Raw genomic sequence first — 18,643 nt, forward strand, 5'->3', positions numbered from 1 at the left:
TACTGAATTACTATTTGCTGTGGCTCTAGATCTATTCAGACTGTATTATTCTTTTTAAGTCAATTTTGTTGACATATTTCTCTAAAATATGGCTATTTTCTCTATTTTTGAGTGTATTAGAAAAATGTTCACCTTTTTCTCTTATTTTCAAGTTATTTTTCATATTTGTGTTCATTTTCCTGTTTTCATTCTTCCTATTCTTCATTTGTGCACAGAAACTTTTCAAGTTATATATTTAGGATGGTCATTTTGTGCTGAAAAAAAATAGCTGCTGGATCAATATTTACCTGATAGTGCTTGATGTAATAAACTAGTTTTTCAAAGATCAATGAGTAAATTTAAAAATACTTCCATATGTCAACTCTGGTACTAGATAACTTCTCCAATTGCTGCTACTTTGAAGATTTCTGTGGGTTTATTTAATTATTTCCCCTCTGAGGGAATAAAAAGTTGTAATGAATAATTCAATGTCATTTCACAAACTGTGATAAATCATGGAAACTGGATTTTAGAATCCCAAGTCCCAGCAATGTTTTTTAGTTTAATCAAAAGAAATCCTATGTAAAACATTTGGATATAAAACACAATGAAGAATTTTCTGGTTTGTTCTTATTTTGACACAGTTATATTAATGTCTTTTGAGGCAAATTCAATTTTGAATGAATATTGGTAACGTGAATAATTTTACTTCGTCCATTTTTACAGCCCCCTTTACAATTTATTTCAATATACTTGCTCTTCTCTCATAAATGAGTGCATTTAGCAGCCCAAACCAGCACACCATGCTCTTAATATGGAAATGGCTTGAAATTTTTCTGCTTTGACATATTATAAAGAGATCATTTATGGAAAAAAACAATAAAAGGTTACAATTTACATTTTTTTAATTTCATGTTTAAAAATGTGTATCCACAAGTGTTAAAAAAAAAACCACAAAACAAACCCAGAAAACTATCGTCTTTTATCTGTAATTCTCTTTTCTTTGATTTCATTCTAGTCCTATAAAAAATGATTTTTATAAGACAGAATATGAAAGCAGTAGATGACTTATCTAAAAAAAAGTGTTCCTTTATAGTCCTCTCCGGCTAAATTGTTATTATAACTATACAAGTAGCAAGTCTATACAAATAATTCCTGATTCTTTATCATACATATGTTATCAAACAAAAGTGATATTACTGTTTCAATGTTTTCTCTCTAGCTGTTTCAGAGTTTTAGTGTCTTTTCTGTCCTCATATTTTAAGGATTTATTTGAATTTCTCTGTCCCCATCTTCAGGCACATTTCTTTTACAGAGTGGAAACTTCTGAAATGGTAAATGGTCTATTGTTTCTTTGATTCAATATATATGATTGCTTTTTTTACTCCATTCTTTTATCCATTGCCGTATAGGGAATGAATAATAGTCAAATATTACTGAAGCATAAAATACATGAATGTAGAGAGGAGAAAGTCTATGGAATGGAAGGCAGGATAGACGTTCAATATTATTCAAACCTACAAATGTATAAGATCTGGTTGTCCATCAGATTTTCTTGAGCGCTAGTATTTTATTTCTCTCAATTACACCACAAAAAATTCAGAATTTTTTTCTCAATAGCACTGCTTTAGATTCAATTTTGTACACTTCACCTATGCTTTCAATTAATAAGTGATACAAATCTAAATTTGGTGTGTGGGTGTGTTTATGAATACACTTGTATTACATTTATGTTTGAAAGACAGCATGAGCTAGAAAGAGAGAGCCCTTCGGGGTTGGAGATTAAGTAAAAAACAAAAAACCTTTGCATTAAAAAGGCATAGCCCAGGTTCTCCTACTAGATCATATTTAATAAATATTTGTTATTGCATATATGACTGAATGAATGATTATAAGAATGAATGAATGAATATTTAGCTCAGAAGGTATGTGTAGAGGAGATAAAAATGATTATGAGAGGAAGAAGTAAGCAAAATAATGAAGAGAAGAACGGGGTGAGTGAGGGACACAGAAATACAGAAAGGGAATGTTCAACAAAGGTCATCATGAACAAAATTAATAGATGAATGCCTAAACAGGAGAAGATATGGGCAATATTTAAAGTTTAAAACATACGTTTAATATCTACAAATTAATAAGAAAAGGCAGCAATCATAATGAAAATCTGGTCAAAGAAAATGAATGGCCACAAAAGACTAGTAAGTATATGGAGAGATGCTCAGACTTATAAGTAATAACAGAGATGCAAACTAAAGCAATTATGTTTCAATTTATTCCTACAAATTGGGAAAACACTCAAAAGTTGGAAAACTCTGGGGTTGGTAGGTATGTGGGAACTTAGGAAACATACTTTTGGTGCAGATTAGCCTATACAACTATTCTGAAGAACAACTGGTCATACTTAGTCATGTGAAGTACAGGAACACATTAAGAGTCAGTAATTTTGCGCCTAAATGTATTTCATGCAGATCTTTAGGGATACAGATAAATGCATGTCCACAACAGCATTAGTTGTGTAGATAGTTAGAATGGGTGGGCAATAGTGGTAGGCGTTTACCATGTAATATTATATAGTGGTCATAAGCAACTGATTAGTTATATACATAACAAAGATTGCAAAAACATACTGCTGAGTCAAAAATGGTAGCAAATACAATATATTACAATATAATTTATTTCAAGTAAACATATATGCATAAAGCAGAAAAATATATTTTACAAGAACATCTATGAACCAAAGTATATACAATAAACACATTAGAAAAATTTCTTTTGGGCAAAATGATAAGGAAGAGGAGTGAGTTCTAGTGATAAAATGAAAGAAATAAAAGGAAAAAAGATAAAAGAAATAATGAGAGAAGGCAATGAAGGAGGGAGGGTGACAGGGACAGAATGAAGAAAGGAATGAAGAGAAGAAGAAAGGAGGGAAGGGATTTTAAACATCTAACAAGGAAAAAAAATGAGAATAGGAACAAGGAAAAATAGTGGGAATAACTAATATAATTTAAGTCAAGAGAATGAAAAAGAATGCTATAATGTTCCATAACTTCTTACTAGAAATATGCTTCAATTTTTTCCAGTAGCTGCCTAATAAAAAGCAGAGAGAAAGCAAAAAGAAAAGAAATGCCATCAGCAGCAGTATTCTAGGTATTCATAAGTAAATCAAAGCCAACATTTTAGGAGAAAGTTAATAAATTACGAATTAAAGAGGGAACATGTACAAAACTGATTACATACCAAGATATCTCATAAAAAATGATATTTACAAGGCTAGTTAGATAAAAAAATAAAGATTATAGAAATAGTCTTCATGGTAGATTATTGTATTTAATAAAATGTAGGAGTGAACTTGGAGAAAATAGAATCAACTGAGCAATTCAGAAACAGCTACATTGTAAAGAATCTACAAAGGAAAGAGAAATAAGAAAATACAAGAGAGCTAGAAATGAAAATTTAAGGGAAATAAAAAATGGGGAATTTATAGGTGCAATTTGAAGCATAAAAACTAGGATTATTCTTCATTTTAAAAATGTCAAGAAGCACAAGAACAAGCATGGGATTCAATAGAAAGAACACATTTTAAAAAGAGGGAATCACCTAAAGAATGTGGGAAAAAGGAACAAACAGAGCATGCAATAAGAAACATTATTTTAAAATTCCAATAGTTACTAGTCAATTCATTTTGATTGAACTATGAATTTGCTGTATGTTTCCAACAAAGAGATGGAATAAATAAAATACAGAATAAAGCCTAGCTTAAAATTAATTCTTATTGAAAAACACTCTAAACCCACCATGAAGACTTACATATATATATATAATTGGTTCAGATCAGACAATTTTCAATGTCTAAACAAAACCTTTTTACCTATAAAAATATAAATGCTGATAGTAGCATTTGATACACTATATATTTCAGGAAAGGCTTAATTACCAGAAGGTTGAATTTCCTATGTAAGAAAAGCTTCACATTAACTTTAAAAGATAAAGTACACTTTTGCTTCCTTCTTAAATTGTAAACAAAGCCAGGAATAAAATTGAGCCATCTCAACAGTGAGGAATAATGTACAGAGAGAATTTCTCTCTGAGCTGAGAGTAGCAGGGATCAATTCCATTAGGAGAATTAATTATCTCTGTAATTGGTCTCTTCTATTCAAATGTTGAACTTTTTCAATCTTGAACATGGTTTAAATTTTCATAGAGTACAAAAACCCTCTAAATAAGTCAATCATTTTATCATCTGTGTCTATAAAATAGATGTGGAACCATATTCTCATGTAAAATAAGGTCATAAATATGGCTGAAGTAAAATCTGATCTATTCCTACTCTGAACATATATATGAATGAAATGACTTTTGTCATCAGAACAAATTGCTATATTCTTCAGCCTCTTGTGCCAACCTGCTTTGTGCAAAAATCTTAGAGGAGAAAGATGGAAATAAATGTCTGTTGAATTTATTTTGTTAAGACTCAAATTTTAATGGCCAGGCAATTACAACTGGTAATAGAAATTACCACAAAACCAAAATAAAAGCAAACAAAAAAATAAATAGAGAATACAATAATTTAATATTTTCTGTAGAAAATATAATATTCATTTATTACATATTATTTTCCCAGAACTATACTAGATCCATGTTAAACAGAAAGGACAAAATCTAAAATTTGTCTCTGACTTCAAGTTGCTTATTATTTCTTTGGATAGCTAAGGAATAAAAGGAAGGTAGATATTAATATAAAACAGCAAATTAAAAATGTGAATACACATTGTCATGGCCAATATATTCTAGACATAGAAAGGAGAAATAAATGATGAGCAAAAATATTTGGAAGAAGGCTTCATAAAAGAAGAAAGATTTGAGCTAGGTCTTAATATCCATGATTTTTAGAGATGAAGAAAGAAAACTGCAATCTAAGTTACAGGTACGGAATGAATAAAGGTGTTTGATGTAGGGGCTCTTAGCTGCTTGATGCCTGCTTTTCAGAATGTTCTTAAAGTAATAAAAGCATTTCAAAAAGTGAACAAAAATGATGTATCAGATTAGAAAGGAGGCAAATATATTTAGTCATCAAAATTAAAAACACAATATCTGTATGTAGTAATACCTGTGCTTCTTTGTTTATGCACTAGATAACAAAAACTAATGATTTTCACTACTGAAATAATGTAAGTGCTGATTTGTGATTTCAACCATTTTAGTGTGATATAAACCTATCTGTTATTTCTATGGGAGAATAAGTCATAATTGCTGTAACTTCTGTGGATTGTAGTCTACATTCTCAAAGTACAGAAATGCTAAATTTCAGTTCTAGATTAAAGAAAATAAAATTTAAGGCTTCCCTCTACACAGTTTATGGACTCCTTCAGTTCTATTAACTTCTAAGTGTCCTATAGCTCCAGACTAAAAACCTGGAATAGAAGGTGGGAAATCATTATTTACTGAGCACCTAATGGGTATGGGAAACAGTAAGTGCTTCATGGTATTCTTATAACATGTTGTAAAGGAAAAATTGTTATAATAGACATTGTTATTTGCCAGATCAGAAAACTGAGGCTCAGGAAATTTTATGTAATCTGTACATGGTCACATATATAGTAATACCAGAAGCAGGATTATAATTCAAATCTGATTCCAAATCCTTTGTTTGCTTCTCCCACTGTTGAATACCACCTAAGAGAATCAGCATAGATTTTAATTAGAAGATGAGATAAACAAATCCAGATCAAGGAGTTGTTTTCTAGAGTACTAGAGATAACAATTGGAAGTTGAGGGCAGGGTCAAACTTTGGAAGGTTTAAATCTATGCACAGAGAAACGAAGTCAATGCTTCAAGCATGTGAAAATAAACACACAGAGAGAATGATGATGAAAGCAGTGTTTAAGGGAAAAACAATAGGATGGTAGCAACCTGATGGATTGGAGAGGTTAATATTTTCCCTCTAGAAGATTCTGGAGTAGGTTTAAAGTGAAACATTGGTGTTAAATGCTTTATTTAAAATTAGTTGAATTCTTTTATAAATATTCTAAAGGTGTTTCTGGATTTTTTTTTTAAGATCTATTCTTAAATAGAGCAAGACTCACAAAACATCTACTTACCAACACTTGTGCAACTTTCACCATCCGTGTCCAGCTTCCACCCTTCATAGCAGGAGCACTTAACCGTGTGCTTGTGCTGCTCACACACTTGACTGCACTTTAGATGGTTGCTACAGTAATCCACGATGTCACAGGTTTTATTGTCTCTGTTGAGTTGAAGCCCTTCAGGGCAGGAACAGACAATACCTTTTCCAGGAACTACAGAGCAGTGGTTGCTACAGCCTCCATTGTTCAAGGAACATTCATCTGAAAAAGGAAGGGGCAAGGTTATTGGCTATCATCAACTGTTTCACTCAGTTAAATCCTAATCATTGAGCTCAAGTCTAAACCTGCCATTAGAGCCAGGATATTATGAATGAATATAATGAAGCCCTCTTTGGATTTTTCCCCCTCAGGGGTTATATATATCTGTATCTATATGTAGATACAGATATAGAGAGAAAAATCTATATCTATAATCTGATCTATAGCGATAATACAGAAGAGATTATTGGTCTTTTACTGGCTGCAGCATTATTTTTTTAATTAGGTAAATTGTACATTTTGTCTTTTACATTGGTTACAATAACTTACTCAGTGAGGCATGGAAATAATATATATAAACACACAAGTACAAAAAAAGTTGACTTGCTGTTCTGGCTGAAATAATGAGCAACTAGGATTGACTTAATAGAAATGTGATTGGCCCATGAAGAAAGAGACTTTTTCTTTCCTAGTATTTATGGTACTTATAATTACATTTTGGCATATTTATTTATCATTCTATTCTATCACCAGACTGTAGTCTCCATGAAGGTGTGAATATCTGTTCTCTTTCCCAAGGCATGCCCAACACCTGGCATAATGCTTAGCATAGAGTATGACATTAAAAAATATTTGCTGAATAAAAAAATAATAAAATTATCCAAATGAACAGCTCTCCCCAGATTGAGTCAATGGTTGTCCACCTTGGAAAATTTCAAGAGATCTTTTGCAACCACATTATTTCTTATTACTCTGTGCTATTCTATTAGTCAAAAGCAGCTTTAAGTCTTCCTTTGCTTTAAAAATATGTCTGAGGGTCACGGTGGCTCAGCAGGTAAGAGTGCTTTCCTGCCATGCCCGAGGACCCGGGTTTGATTACCGGTGCCTGCCCATGTAAAAAAAAAAAAAAAAAAAAAAAATGTCTGAGTGCTTTACAAAGTGAGTTTAATTGTGTGAAATTTGAGACAGGTTAAAAAAGAATGTTTCCTAATGATCGGCAAGTTGTAGGACCAGCTACTTCTATACCTCAAATAGCCTACTACCCATGGAAATTTTCCAGTTCAAAAATTGTACTAAAATGAAAGACTTTTAAAACTATTTTCAATGTTTTTTAAGATCTATATGGGTCAACTTTTCTTCATTTTATTTGTCACTATCAAAGAAGTTACAGTAATAAGAAAAGGAAAATGATTACATTAACTTTTTTCTCTAATAATTCATTTCAAGTTTGATATTATTTTAGATGAAAAAAAAGTCACGTCTTGTTTTCACTAATGTGTTTGCTTACTCATAATCATTTCAAAACTGATTATTTTGAAGTATTTGCCCCATTTTATTTCAACTGACATACTTTTTTTTCAAAAAAAATGATTGTAAAGAAATCATCCTATCCAACATAAAAAAAAAAATCTTACAATGCTCTCTTAGCTTAATTTCTCCTTTCTTTGATACCATCTGTGGAATTAAGTCATACATTTTAGGATAAACAAAATTCACGTCAAATCTGAAACTGAATATATAAATTTAATAGCAACTTTGCATAACAGTTCCTTATCAATTCTTCCTCAACCCAAGACAGTCATTGAAACCTGCAACTTCCTTTTAAATTTTTATAAACCCTATAAACAAGGGTCAAAAGTTAATTTCATTTTTGAATGATTCAAGTCTCTTCATATTTGTTTCTCAAGCTCATAATCTCTTTCCTCTTGGAATGCTTTAAAACTTATTTTTTCCTGAAAAAATAATCTTTTTGGTAGAATTAGGAGATTTATCTTCTTGGGGTCTCCTTTTCCTTACATACATGGCATATAATCAGAGAAGGCAATACAATCCCTTGATCAGTATTTGTTTTAATTTTTTTTTATTTTTCATTGTTCTAACACTCCTTCAACTTCATCTCATAAAGGGCAGAGTAAGGCAGCCTGTTTGAGTTCAAAATGCCATAGTGCTACAGTCAGGATAAAAATTCCTTTTTATCTTCATTCCTATAACCTCTCCCACTCTCTCTAATCCTTTGATATATTTGAGCAAAGCTCCATAGCTGATGGCTATAGTGGCAAGGTAAGGGAGATATAGTTTTCAAATTTGAAATAGAGAAAGAAATGGATTCAGAAGCAATCCCTTCTGTCCTCTTTAGCTTTCCCAATTCAGAGAAAGGCATGTGGGAAAATAAGATTGTGTTTTCTTATCATTCTGTTTTTTTTTTTTTTTTTTTTTTGGATGACCATATTTTTTTCCTTTGTCGTTTATTTTCTTCAAATAACTTGAAGGGGTAGGGAAAGGTGGAAGGAACTAATATTTTTCAGCTCATATAGTGCATTAAGCATTGTTACCATGAAAATCTGAGAGACATCTTCAACGTAATCATTTTAGAGGTGAAGAAACTAACATTTCAAGAGATTGTCACCTGCACCTGGAATGGTGACTTAAGTGAAGTAATTGAAGAGAAGAATTCAAATCTGTTAAAGTCTAGACTCTATAACATACTTTCCCTTTTAAGAATATTGATATTTTCATTCTCTTACAATTGTTCCTATAGCCTTCCCGTGCAAATCTCACATACTGTATTGCAAGAGCCACTCACCAACTCATCCCATCTGGGAAAACAAGCTGGAAGAGAAAGAAGTGATTACAGGAAAACTATGCCATCTTTTATTTGTAAATTTTTTGTTTAATTTCTCTTTTGTCTGTATTGTCTTTTTTAAATTTCAGCATCACTACATGAAGATGTTAGATTTACTGTTTCAAAGTTATTTTATAGAACAACAGACTCTTTGGAGGAAAATATATCTTATTACGTAAATTTTTAAAAAACTAACAGTCTCTTTTTTGGTAAGACTTTGTATGCTACTAATGCTCAATTGATATCAAAATATGATAACTTTAGGTTTAAATTTAGTTGTTTTCCTACTTTCAATCAGCCGCTGCATCATTTCCTAAAGTCATTTTCTCACAGTCTCAAATCATCTCACATTTGTTCTTATCATCCTGCAAACTTTTCTTCATTACTCTATTGGTGGCACCTTCACTATTATCTAGAAAGCATATTTAAAAAATCTCTTCTCTGAATCTCTGATCTTCCCACAGTGAAGAAAATGTAATTTTCTTTAATATGTGTTGGTTGACAAAAGGAAATGGCTAGCCAGAAGTTATTTCAAAGCTCAACATCTGTCAGATTCAAATCATCATTTCTAACTAGATAAAGTATATTAAAGAGAGCAAGGGTGTGAGGACCAAATAATTGAGGAAAATATTACATAAATCTGGGCAATATTCAATTTGTTTCATTATCTATTCCCTTCTTCTTCCTAAAAATAGTTTCTACGGCAATCAATAGAAGTTAAGTCAGACTTCACTGGGTGGTAGTGAACTCCGTCCCACAAATCAACAATAAGCAGATATCCCTATTCTGGAGGACTCACTGACAAAAAAAAAAAAAAAAAAAAAAAAAAATCAGTGCAATTCTGAGAACGGCAATAACATCGAGAGATATAAATGATGTATACTGCTTACATTAGTTAAGTAAGCTGCCTATAGGCTAGCCTCCCTTTATTTATTTTCATAAACTTCTGATCATATTTAAAAAATTTTTTTCTATAGCCTTAAGTGCCTGAAAAATGTACCTAGAGTTTAGTGCGAAAAGTTACACTTAAAAGGAATAAATGCGGGCAGGGCAACAGTGGCTCGGCAGGCAGAATTCTCGCCTGTCATACCGGAGGGGTTCAATTTCCGGAGCATGCCCATGCAAAAAAAAAAAAAGTATAAATGCAACTATAATAAGTATCAGCAAGTAAAGACCAAAAGTTGCTAGTTTCCAGGAAAAGCAAATGCAGTGAAACGTGCAATACCACAGAGGGCGCCTTCGTCAGATCCATCAGGACAATCCCTTCTCCCATTGCAGAGTTTCTCTGGCTGCAGGCACACTGACGTGTCATTAGCACAAGGGTACTTGGGTGGTCCACATAAGAAACTCTCACAGTCATCTTCATCGGACTGATCTTCACAATCAATATCTCCGTCACACACCCATGCTTTGTTGATACATCTCCCTTAAGAAAAGAGAATCAGCACAGATTTGATTTTTGTAATTAAAGCACTAATAATGGTTGGCCGTTACTGTTTTCAGTCAGAGGCAAAACTACTTGTCATTAGCAAGAAATCTGTTTGCTGATAGTTTGACAGTATATTTGCAAGACAGCAATTGAATGGTTCTTGTCTTGGTTGTTAAGTGCGCTTGGTGTTAAAGCCTTGATATTTTTTCTAGTTTCAAGTTATTGCCCTTCTATATTTAAAAAAAAAAAAAATTCTGTGATTAATTGAAAGTTTAATTATGATAATTTAGAAGTAAACTTTAAAGATATGTTTTAGGTGTCAGTGCCTTTCTGATCCTTAATTTAGGTAAATAATTTATTTTAGGAGAATTTGCCCTTCTAGCTACATCTATAATATAAATCCTCACATAAAAGAATATCCTATATAATAAATCACATAAGAACAGATAATCATGAATAAAACTGCATGTTGTTAAACATTTTGATAGCTAAGGTATGTACAGACAGAATTTAAAGATACATTTTTCATTATTGCCCTCGTAAATAAAAATAGTTTGGTCAATCAAGACACAACTTCCTTTTTTTCCCCAGACATCACTAATCCATTATGAAACTCTCAGTCATTGACTCCAGAATGATTTTAGAATTGTTTCAATGAACCCACCCATAAATTGCTATCAGTGATTTCGAATTAGCTTGGAGGTACAACTTATTTGCCATCTGTGCTTGTTTGAAATTGTTATGTATCCCAGAAAAGCCATGTTCTTTAGTCCTGATTTAATGTTGTTGGGTGGTATCTTTCTTAAGCTGTTTCCATAGAGATGTGACCCACCTAATTGTGGTTGCTAACTTTTGATTAAATGGTTTCCATGGAGATATGCCTTCTCACATTCAAGATGGAGTTGCCTACTGGAGCCCTTTAAGAGGGAAACATTTTGGGAAAAGCTTGAGAGCTGACACAAGACCCAGACATTTGGAGATGCAGGAAGAAAATGCCTCCCAGGGAAGATGTCTGAAACTAGAAGTCAAGGACCCCAGAAGATGCCAGCCATATTCCTTTCCAGTTGATAGAGTTGTTTCAGATGCATTGGCTTCTCTTGAGCCAAAATAGCTTTCCCTAGATGCCTTAGGTTGGACATTTTCATGGCCTTAGAATTGTAAACTTGCAACTCAATAAATTCCCCTTTCAAAAGCCATTCCATTTCTGGTAAATTGAATTCTAGCAACTTTAAAAAACTAAGACAACATCTCTGAACTAAATGCTGTCTGGAAAAGGTAAAGAAAAATCATATGCAAATGATTCTAATTACTTTATTACAGATTAAGTTACAAAATATGAATAAATGTTTATATCATATAAGTTTAAACCACCACATCCTAGCAATGATTTTGCAGGTGATGTTTAAAGCTTAACTGAGTCTTCTTTTCTTAGATGTTTGGCCTAAATTCTTACAAAATATGTGTAGAAGAAGACATCCTTGATCTGCTAAGTTGAATCAAATTTCAAATTCATGACCATTAATTTGGTAAAACCTGAAACCAAATGACCTTAGGGGTATGTGGTTAAAGAATGTTGATTTTTTATTTGGTTTACATCAAGATTAATCCTTACCTTGTCAAGTCATTGGGCATAAAAATCCTGAAAGAACTAATATTACAGATTTCCCTGTTTATGTTCTCTTTTATACATAAGGAACTTGAGACTTAGATCAAACTGGCATTCTTGAAACAATTAGAAATTAAGAATAATGACATGCTACAGTAATAAATATCTAATACCTAACAATCTCAAATCTTTAAAAATATATTTTTAATGCACACAATAAAGTTCAAAGAAAATATCCAAATAAATTATACTGTTTACTTATTCTTCCTTAAAATATATGCTGAAAATAATAGATGACTATCATAAACTTGAGTTCTTTGAAATATTTTTGGAATTATTTATAATGATGCTTTAAAACTTGTATGCAAGACCATATTACAGTAACTATAGCTTTGTTCTTTAAGCAAAGAAAATAAGAATGACCAAGAAACAATAATAACAAAAACCCTAGAAATAACAAAATGCAGCATGCTAGCACAGTGACAGTACAATCACACACGCACACACACATACACACACACACACACACACAATTACAGGAACTGTTTTAACTTGTGTTACCTTGAAATACACAGTTTGGGTTAAAAGCTGCAATAAAGTCAACTACAGGAATTTCTATGAATGCCTAGAAAATGAGTTGATGTCCTGAAATAAATTGATACGGTCTTTTCTAGAGTTTCTCTTTTCTCTGTTAAACTGTTTTGTCAGTTTTTTAAGCAGCTGTTATCATTTTGTAAACTGCTTGCCTTGCTTTTATCTTAATAAAAAGTAATGCTTTCTATAACAGAATGACTTCTGCTTTGGAATATGACTGTCAGTTAATATTAAGACTATGACTATGCAGAAAAATGAATCCTTGAGAGACTCCAAATGGATTTCTCAATAATATATTTATAATGCCTTTTGAATTCTGGTCTTTGAACTACAATCTTTTCTTTTAATTTTTATACTACTAACCTTTAATACCACATACATATTTATTTCACTAGTGATGTTTGGCTTCAATTCAATTCAGCAAATATTTATTGAGAATTATGTGCTCAGCTAGCTACGGAAAATTGTAGAAAGATGGGAAAGGCAAATTCCTGACCTTGTGGAGCAAAAAGTCTAGTAGAGACATACTTCTAACTGTTGAACATATAAAAAAGAATAAGATAAAAGCCATCATATCACAGAGCGCTACGAAATTTCAAGAGGTAGAAAATATTCATGAGTGGGAGGATGAGAATGAGCTTTATTGAGATGTTATTTGGAAATAGGTTTTGAAGGTTGGTAGAGAATTTTGTACATGAACTAGCAAAAATACATTTCATATCCACAGCTGCCTTATGTTATGGCCTTTTCAAAACATACTGTCGTGTGTGTGTGTGTGTGTGTGTATAAAATAAAATTTCCCATTTTAACCACTTTAAGTGTACATGACAACTGCATTAAAAGTGTTGTGCTAACATCACCAGCATCCATTACCAAAAGTTTTTCATCACCTCAAACAGAAACTCTGTACCCATTAAGCAATAAATCCTCACCCCCCACTTACCTGTAATATACCTTCTGTCTTTATGAATTTGCTTATTCTAGATATTTCATGTAAGTGGATTCATACTGTATTATTCTCATTGCGTCTGTCTTATTTCACTTAACATAAGGTGTTCTATGTTCACCCTGTTGAGTATGTAACATTATGTGTACAGTCCTAACAATCAAAGCAAAAAGCATGACAGAAAACAATTAAAACAGAAAAGAAGAGAAAGATAATTAATCCTGTTGCTCAACAGATGTGTGTGTTCAGGGTATAGATGGTACAAGTGAATAAGTTCCTCTTTGAATTTAGTGTCTGTTCCATTTCTGAGTGAGTCCACTATAAAAATTCTATTTTGTATTTGTACTCTTCATTTCCTGTTATACTTCATTTTGTTAACAATATAGCTGCATATGCAAATCATCATCAGAATTTCATGTGTAGAACCATGTGTACTGAATTTTATGGATGACTTTCAGGAATATTTTTGAACGTACGAAATTGAGTCTAACCCACACCTAAGATGCAACTCCTATGTAAAAACATGAACGCAGCAAAGGGTAAGCCATGTTCAAAAAGCAGTGAGGCATTTGGTGCCATAACTAATGGAAGCATGATGATTACTGATATTAGAGGTGTCTCTCAATCTTAGAGATAACAGATAACCATTGAAAGTTTTTGAGGAAGTAAGTGATCAAGTCATAGCTCCTGAAATAAGAAGAAGCCAAGTTTGTGTGTAGAATAGTTTGAAGATAATGAATGTCAGGCATAAAAACATTAGGCCACATAAAGGTCTACATGAGAGATGATGTGGGCTTGTATTTAGGCCATGATATATGAGTAGGAAATGAAGAGAAAAAGTGGATGAAGAAGAAGAGAAAAGTGCATGGAGTTGGACAAATGGGTGTGAAGCATAGGATGAATTTCAGTGGAAGAAAGATATCTGGGAGATTTCCCTGGCAGTGATGGAATAAACTTTGGGAACAGAAGATATTATGAAGACCTCACAGAAAGATGAGGAGTAAAATAATAATAAAAATAAAAGAAAATAAAGAAAAAAGAGAGAAAACCTATACAATGCTGCAATGCTTGGCGTATACTGCTTGTTCAACAAATATTTTAAAATTAAATGTAAAGGATAGACAGAGAAAAAAAGGGCAAGGGAAAGCAAAATAGAAAGAGCAGCCTAAATGCTATGTTAGTAAAGAAGATAATCTAACATGAAAATCATAAGAAAAAAAGTGTCAAGGAGAAAATGTGCAGCAGAGTAAAGTGTTGCAGAGAAGGAAGTAATGTATAATATTGATAGTCAAAAGTTATTCATCAAGTTTGTGCTGTGCTCTAGACACTTTTTACACATTATATTAGGTGTTATTATCAACCTTATGTTACAGATCAGGAAACTAAAATTTAAAGCAGGTTTTACAATATCTCTAAACACATGCAGTTGCAAAATGGTGGAGCAGGATTCAAGATGAAGAGTACAGACCAGGAAACCATTGCTGGCAACCCTCAAAACAGTAATTTCCATCAAGTGTGGAGAGTGGAAGTTAAATTTCAAAGGGTGTAAGAATGAATTAGAGATAACAACACAAAATGATTTAATGAAGGGAAGGTGGAAGACAGTAAAGAGGTAATGAAATCAAAGGAATGTTTGTACTAGATGTATTTATAGAGAGAAACAAAATTCAACCAGGAGAAAGAAATAAAAGAAATAAGCAAGAAAAGTGACTAAGATCCCAAAGGGAGTTGGAGGTTACCAGATCAACATAAAAGAAGATTCCCTCTGGGCAAAAAGGAAGGGCAGTCTTCTTTAGAGACAGGATTGAAGGAAGAGAAGAGTCAGCATATAGCAAAAGGTTTAGACCAGTCCCTGGAGGGAATCAAGAGAGAAAAATATAAGGTTCATAAGAAGCAGTATGCAAACTACTCTATCAGCTTTGGGACTCATAGACAATTTTGGTCAGAAATAGAAGTATTCCATTGGGTAAGTTACAGCGAATGAAACAAAAACTGATGTGTTTAGACAAATCTTTATCTACAATCCATGATATAATTCTAACAAAATCAGTATTCTATTGTAGGATGCTTTAACTACTCAGATCGATTACTCACAATGATTAAATTCATCAGTTCATCTTGTATTTACTGATACCACAATGCAGAAGAAGCACAAAACAATGTAAACATAAACAAGAACAATGCTTTGCCTTTAGAGAAGCCCAAACCGGGTCTTGATTACACAGCACAGCAGAGCAGGGCACCATGTTATGAAAGCTACCATCAGGAGTGCAGTTCCCATGTGAGCCAGTTGGTTTTGTTAAAGTCCTTTGACTTTATTATTATATATTATTATTTTTTTATACATTGTATGGTGGGATCACATTTCATGGTTTTTCCATGTGTGTATCCCACTATTGCAGCATCATTTATTGAATTTTTTTGTTTCTTTGCTTTTTGCTTATTTTGCTTGTTTGTTATGTTTGGGTGGGGGGTGGGGAGAGTGCATGGACTGGGAATCGAACCCAGGTCTCCTACATGGCAGGCAAGAATTCTATCACTAAACTAGCCTTGCACCCCCAAGACCACTATATTCTTAAGTTACAATCCAATCTGAGACCTGACTTGAAAATACATGTAGCTTATGGGTGAGCACCAGTCTATTACAAGTCTCGGGAAAACAGTTAACCAAAGGAAGAGACTGTATAAAAGTATGATACCACCCCACTCCTTTTCTCTAGCATCCTTTTCCCCTTCTCAGGGATGAATGCAGATAACATGCTCTTGTGAATTCTTAAAGAAATATCTTTAGGACATAGAAGGATATATTTTTATTTATTTTCTTTTTAGTTAAACAAATACTACATGCTCTGCCCAGTATTGTGTTCCTTCACTTTTCACTCAACCTTAATAACAGGGAAGCCTATGTCAGTGCATCATAGTGATTTTCATTCTTTGATATTGTTGCAAGGTACTCTACAGTATAGATATATCAAATGTTTGTATTTATTTACTGCCCTATTTTGGCTATATGGGTTGCTTGCAATCTTTAGCTATTAACAATGTCAGTGAATAGCTATGCATATATTATTCTTCAAATGTGCAACTCTATCTCCTGGAAATTTACGTGAAAAGATAGGCACATTTAATATACTGATAGGGCATAAATGAACTTCTCTGAATGATGGTAGAAATGGTCTTCAGAGAAATGGTTTGCAATATTTGTGTGTATCAGGAATACTGCTCACTTTTGGGGCTGTGACATTAACATTATGCACTCAAAAAGAATAACTTAAAAAACTTCATTTGTTTCAAAGGCTCTGGAGGAGACAAGTAGCATTGTTCCTTCACTGTCTTCTAGATTTCTTCAACTGAACTTGGAGATGTATTTGGAATGACAGGATGGTATATAGACTTTGATTTTCCCTACTTTTTTCAATAATTTGCCAATTTTTTCCTTTAGGGTTAATTTGGCAATTTATGCTTTTTCAATTGTATGATTTAATTCCTGCAGGGTTTTAATTTATTAGTATGGCATTATACAAAGCAGTCTCTTTATTTTTATAATTTTTTCAGCACATGTGGTTATTTTCCCATTCTCATTTTGTGTGCTGCTCTTTCTATTTTTTCTTCATTATGTCAATCAATGTATTAGCAATTTGAGTTATTTAAAAAAATAAGTTCTTGAATTTTTATATCTTACTTCTTTGCTTTTTTCTTTTATTTTAAAAATAACCTGATTTTCTGATTTCCTTTGGTTTGATTTGATCCAATTTTCTAACTTGTTGAATCAAATGTTGCATTAACATGGGGCAGTTACAAACCCTGAAATCCAGTGACCTAACTCAATAAAGTTTTACTTCTTTTTCACATAAAATCTTTCAGAGTCAGGTAGCCATCTTGAAGCTATGTTCTGGGACCCATAATTAAAAAGGCCACTGTGGTAGGAGAAAAAAATACAGGGAGTTTTTTATTACAAGTTAACTATCTTGGTACGCAAGTGATATAGTCACTTCTGCTCACAGTTCATTTGTCTGAACAAGTTTTCTGTCCCTAATCTAAACTCTGAGGAAGCTAAGAAATATAGCAAAGCTTGAGAATATTGATGAATAGTGTTTCTGTTACATATTGTTAAATATATTAGTTCAATTTTTTTTACGTTTCTTAATGGCAATGCTGGTGTACCATATTTCCTAGAACAGTTTTAACTTCTAAGAGTTTTAGAAGTTAAATGCTATAAGCATAAAAATGTTTATTTGAAACATTATTAAATTTCTTATGCTTACGCATTAAGATAATCTTACATAGATTTTGTAGAATTTTAATAATACATTTTTATATTTTTTGTTTCAACCCCTTTCATTAAAGATGATAAGCTAAAGGAAACAAAATTAAAAATTAAAAATTTAATATTATTTAAGATTCACAAAACTACCTATATGTTAAAAATTAAATAAAGTTTCAAATAATGTCTGGCATTCTTGTGTAACATTTATACTTTTGAAGTTGTTAAACGTTAAAACTGCTTTGAGTTTTGAGATATTCTACATGCAAACCTACAAAGTAAGGGATTTTTCCTTTGCCCAATGTTTTATGTATATTCCATATGTTCTGATATGCATGTGTTTTCATTTTCTATAAATTCTACAATTTATTTGATTCCCTTTACATTTTAAGATAGAAAGAGTTTATTTTATTTTTAATTTTCCAAGTGGATAAGTGCTTTATTCCTCATAATTACTAGATTCAGTATACTGCATTATTTCTACTTCTTGGAATTTAGTGAAGTTGTTTGTGTCAATAAATGCTAATTTTAAAAATGTTTCATGAGCCTTGTAAAAGAAGGCATATTTTGTACTAAGAATAGAGTTATATCTTTATTAATACTGAGCTCCTCTATATCAATGTTAATTTTTCTTCCACTTAATTTTTCATGGGCTAAAAAAAGTGAATACAATTTCTTGCTCCACATATGACTTTTCACTATTTCTTCTGCAGTTTCTGTAATTTTCGTTTTATAAAATTTGATTCTAAGTTATCTGATGTAAGATATTTCACATATTGAATGCTGTATTTTTATCACTAAAGTATACTGCTTAGTTTCAGGAATATTTTCTTTTGATCTCCAAATTTAGCTTAATAAGAA

At 32.1% G+C, this 18,643-nt stretch overlaps 1 protein-coding gene across 1 annotated transcript in view; it reads right to left on the reverse strand.

Annotated features, from left to right (window-relative positions):
• The window catches only part of LRP1B (LDL receptor related protein 1B), a 1,945,542-nt gene that overhangs the window by 655,267 nt on the left and 1,271,632 nt on the right, over positions 1-18,643 (reverse strand). The window contains exons 22-23 of the mRNA XM_077153691.1: positions 10,169-10,369; positions 6,078-6,323 (exon numbers count right to left, since the gene is read on the reverse strand). Of these exons, the coding sequence (XP_077009806.1) occupies positions 6,078-6,323; positions 10,169-10,369 (447 nt within the window). The remainder of the gene's footprint in view (positions 1-6,077; positions 6,324-10,168; positions 10,370-18,643) is intronic.

Source organism: Tamandua tetradactyla, chromosome 3, assembly GCF_023851605.1.
Source record: "Tamandua tetradactyla isolate mTamTet1 chromosome 3, mTamTet1.pri, whole genome shotgun sequence".
Classification (NCBI taxonomy): domain Eukaryota; kingdom Metazoa; phylum Chordata; class Mammalia; order Pilosa; family Myrmecophagidae; genus Tamandua; species Tamandua tetradactyla.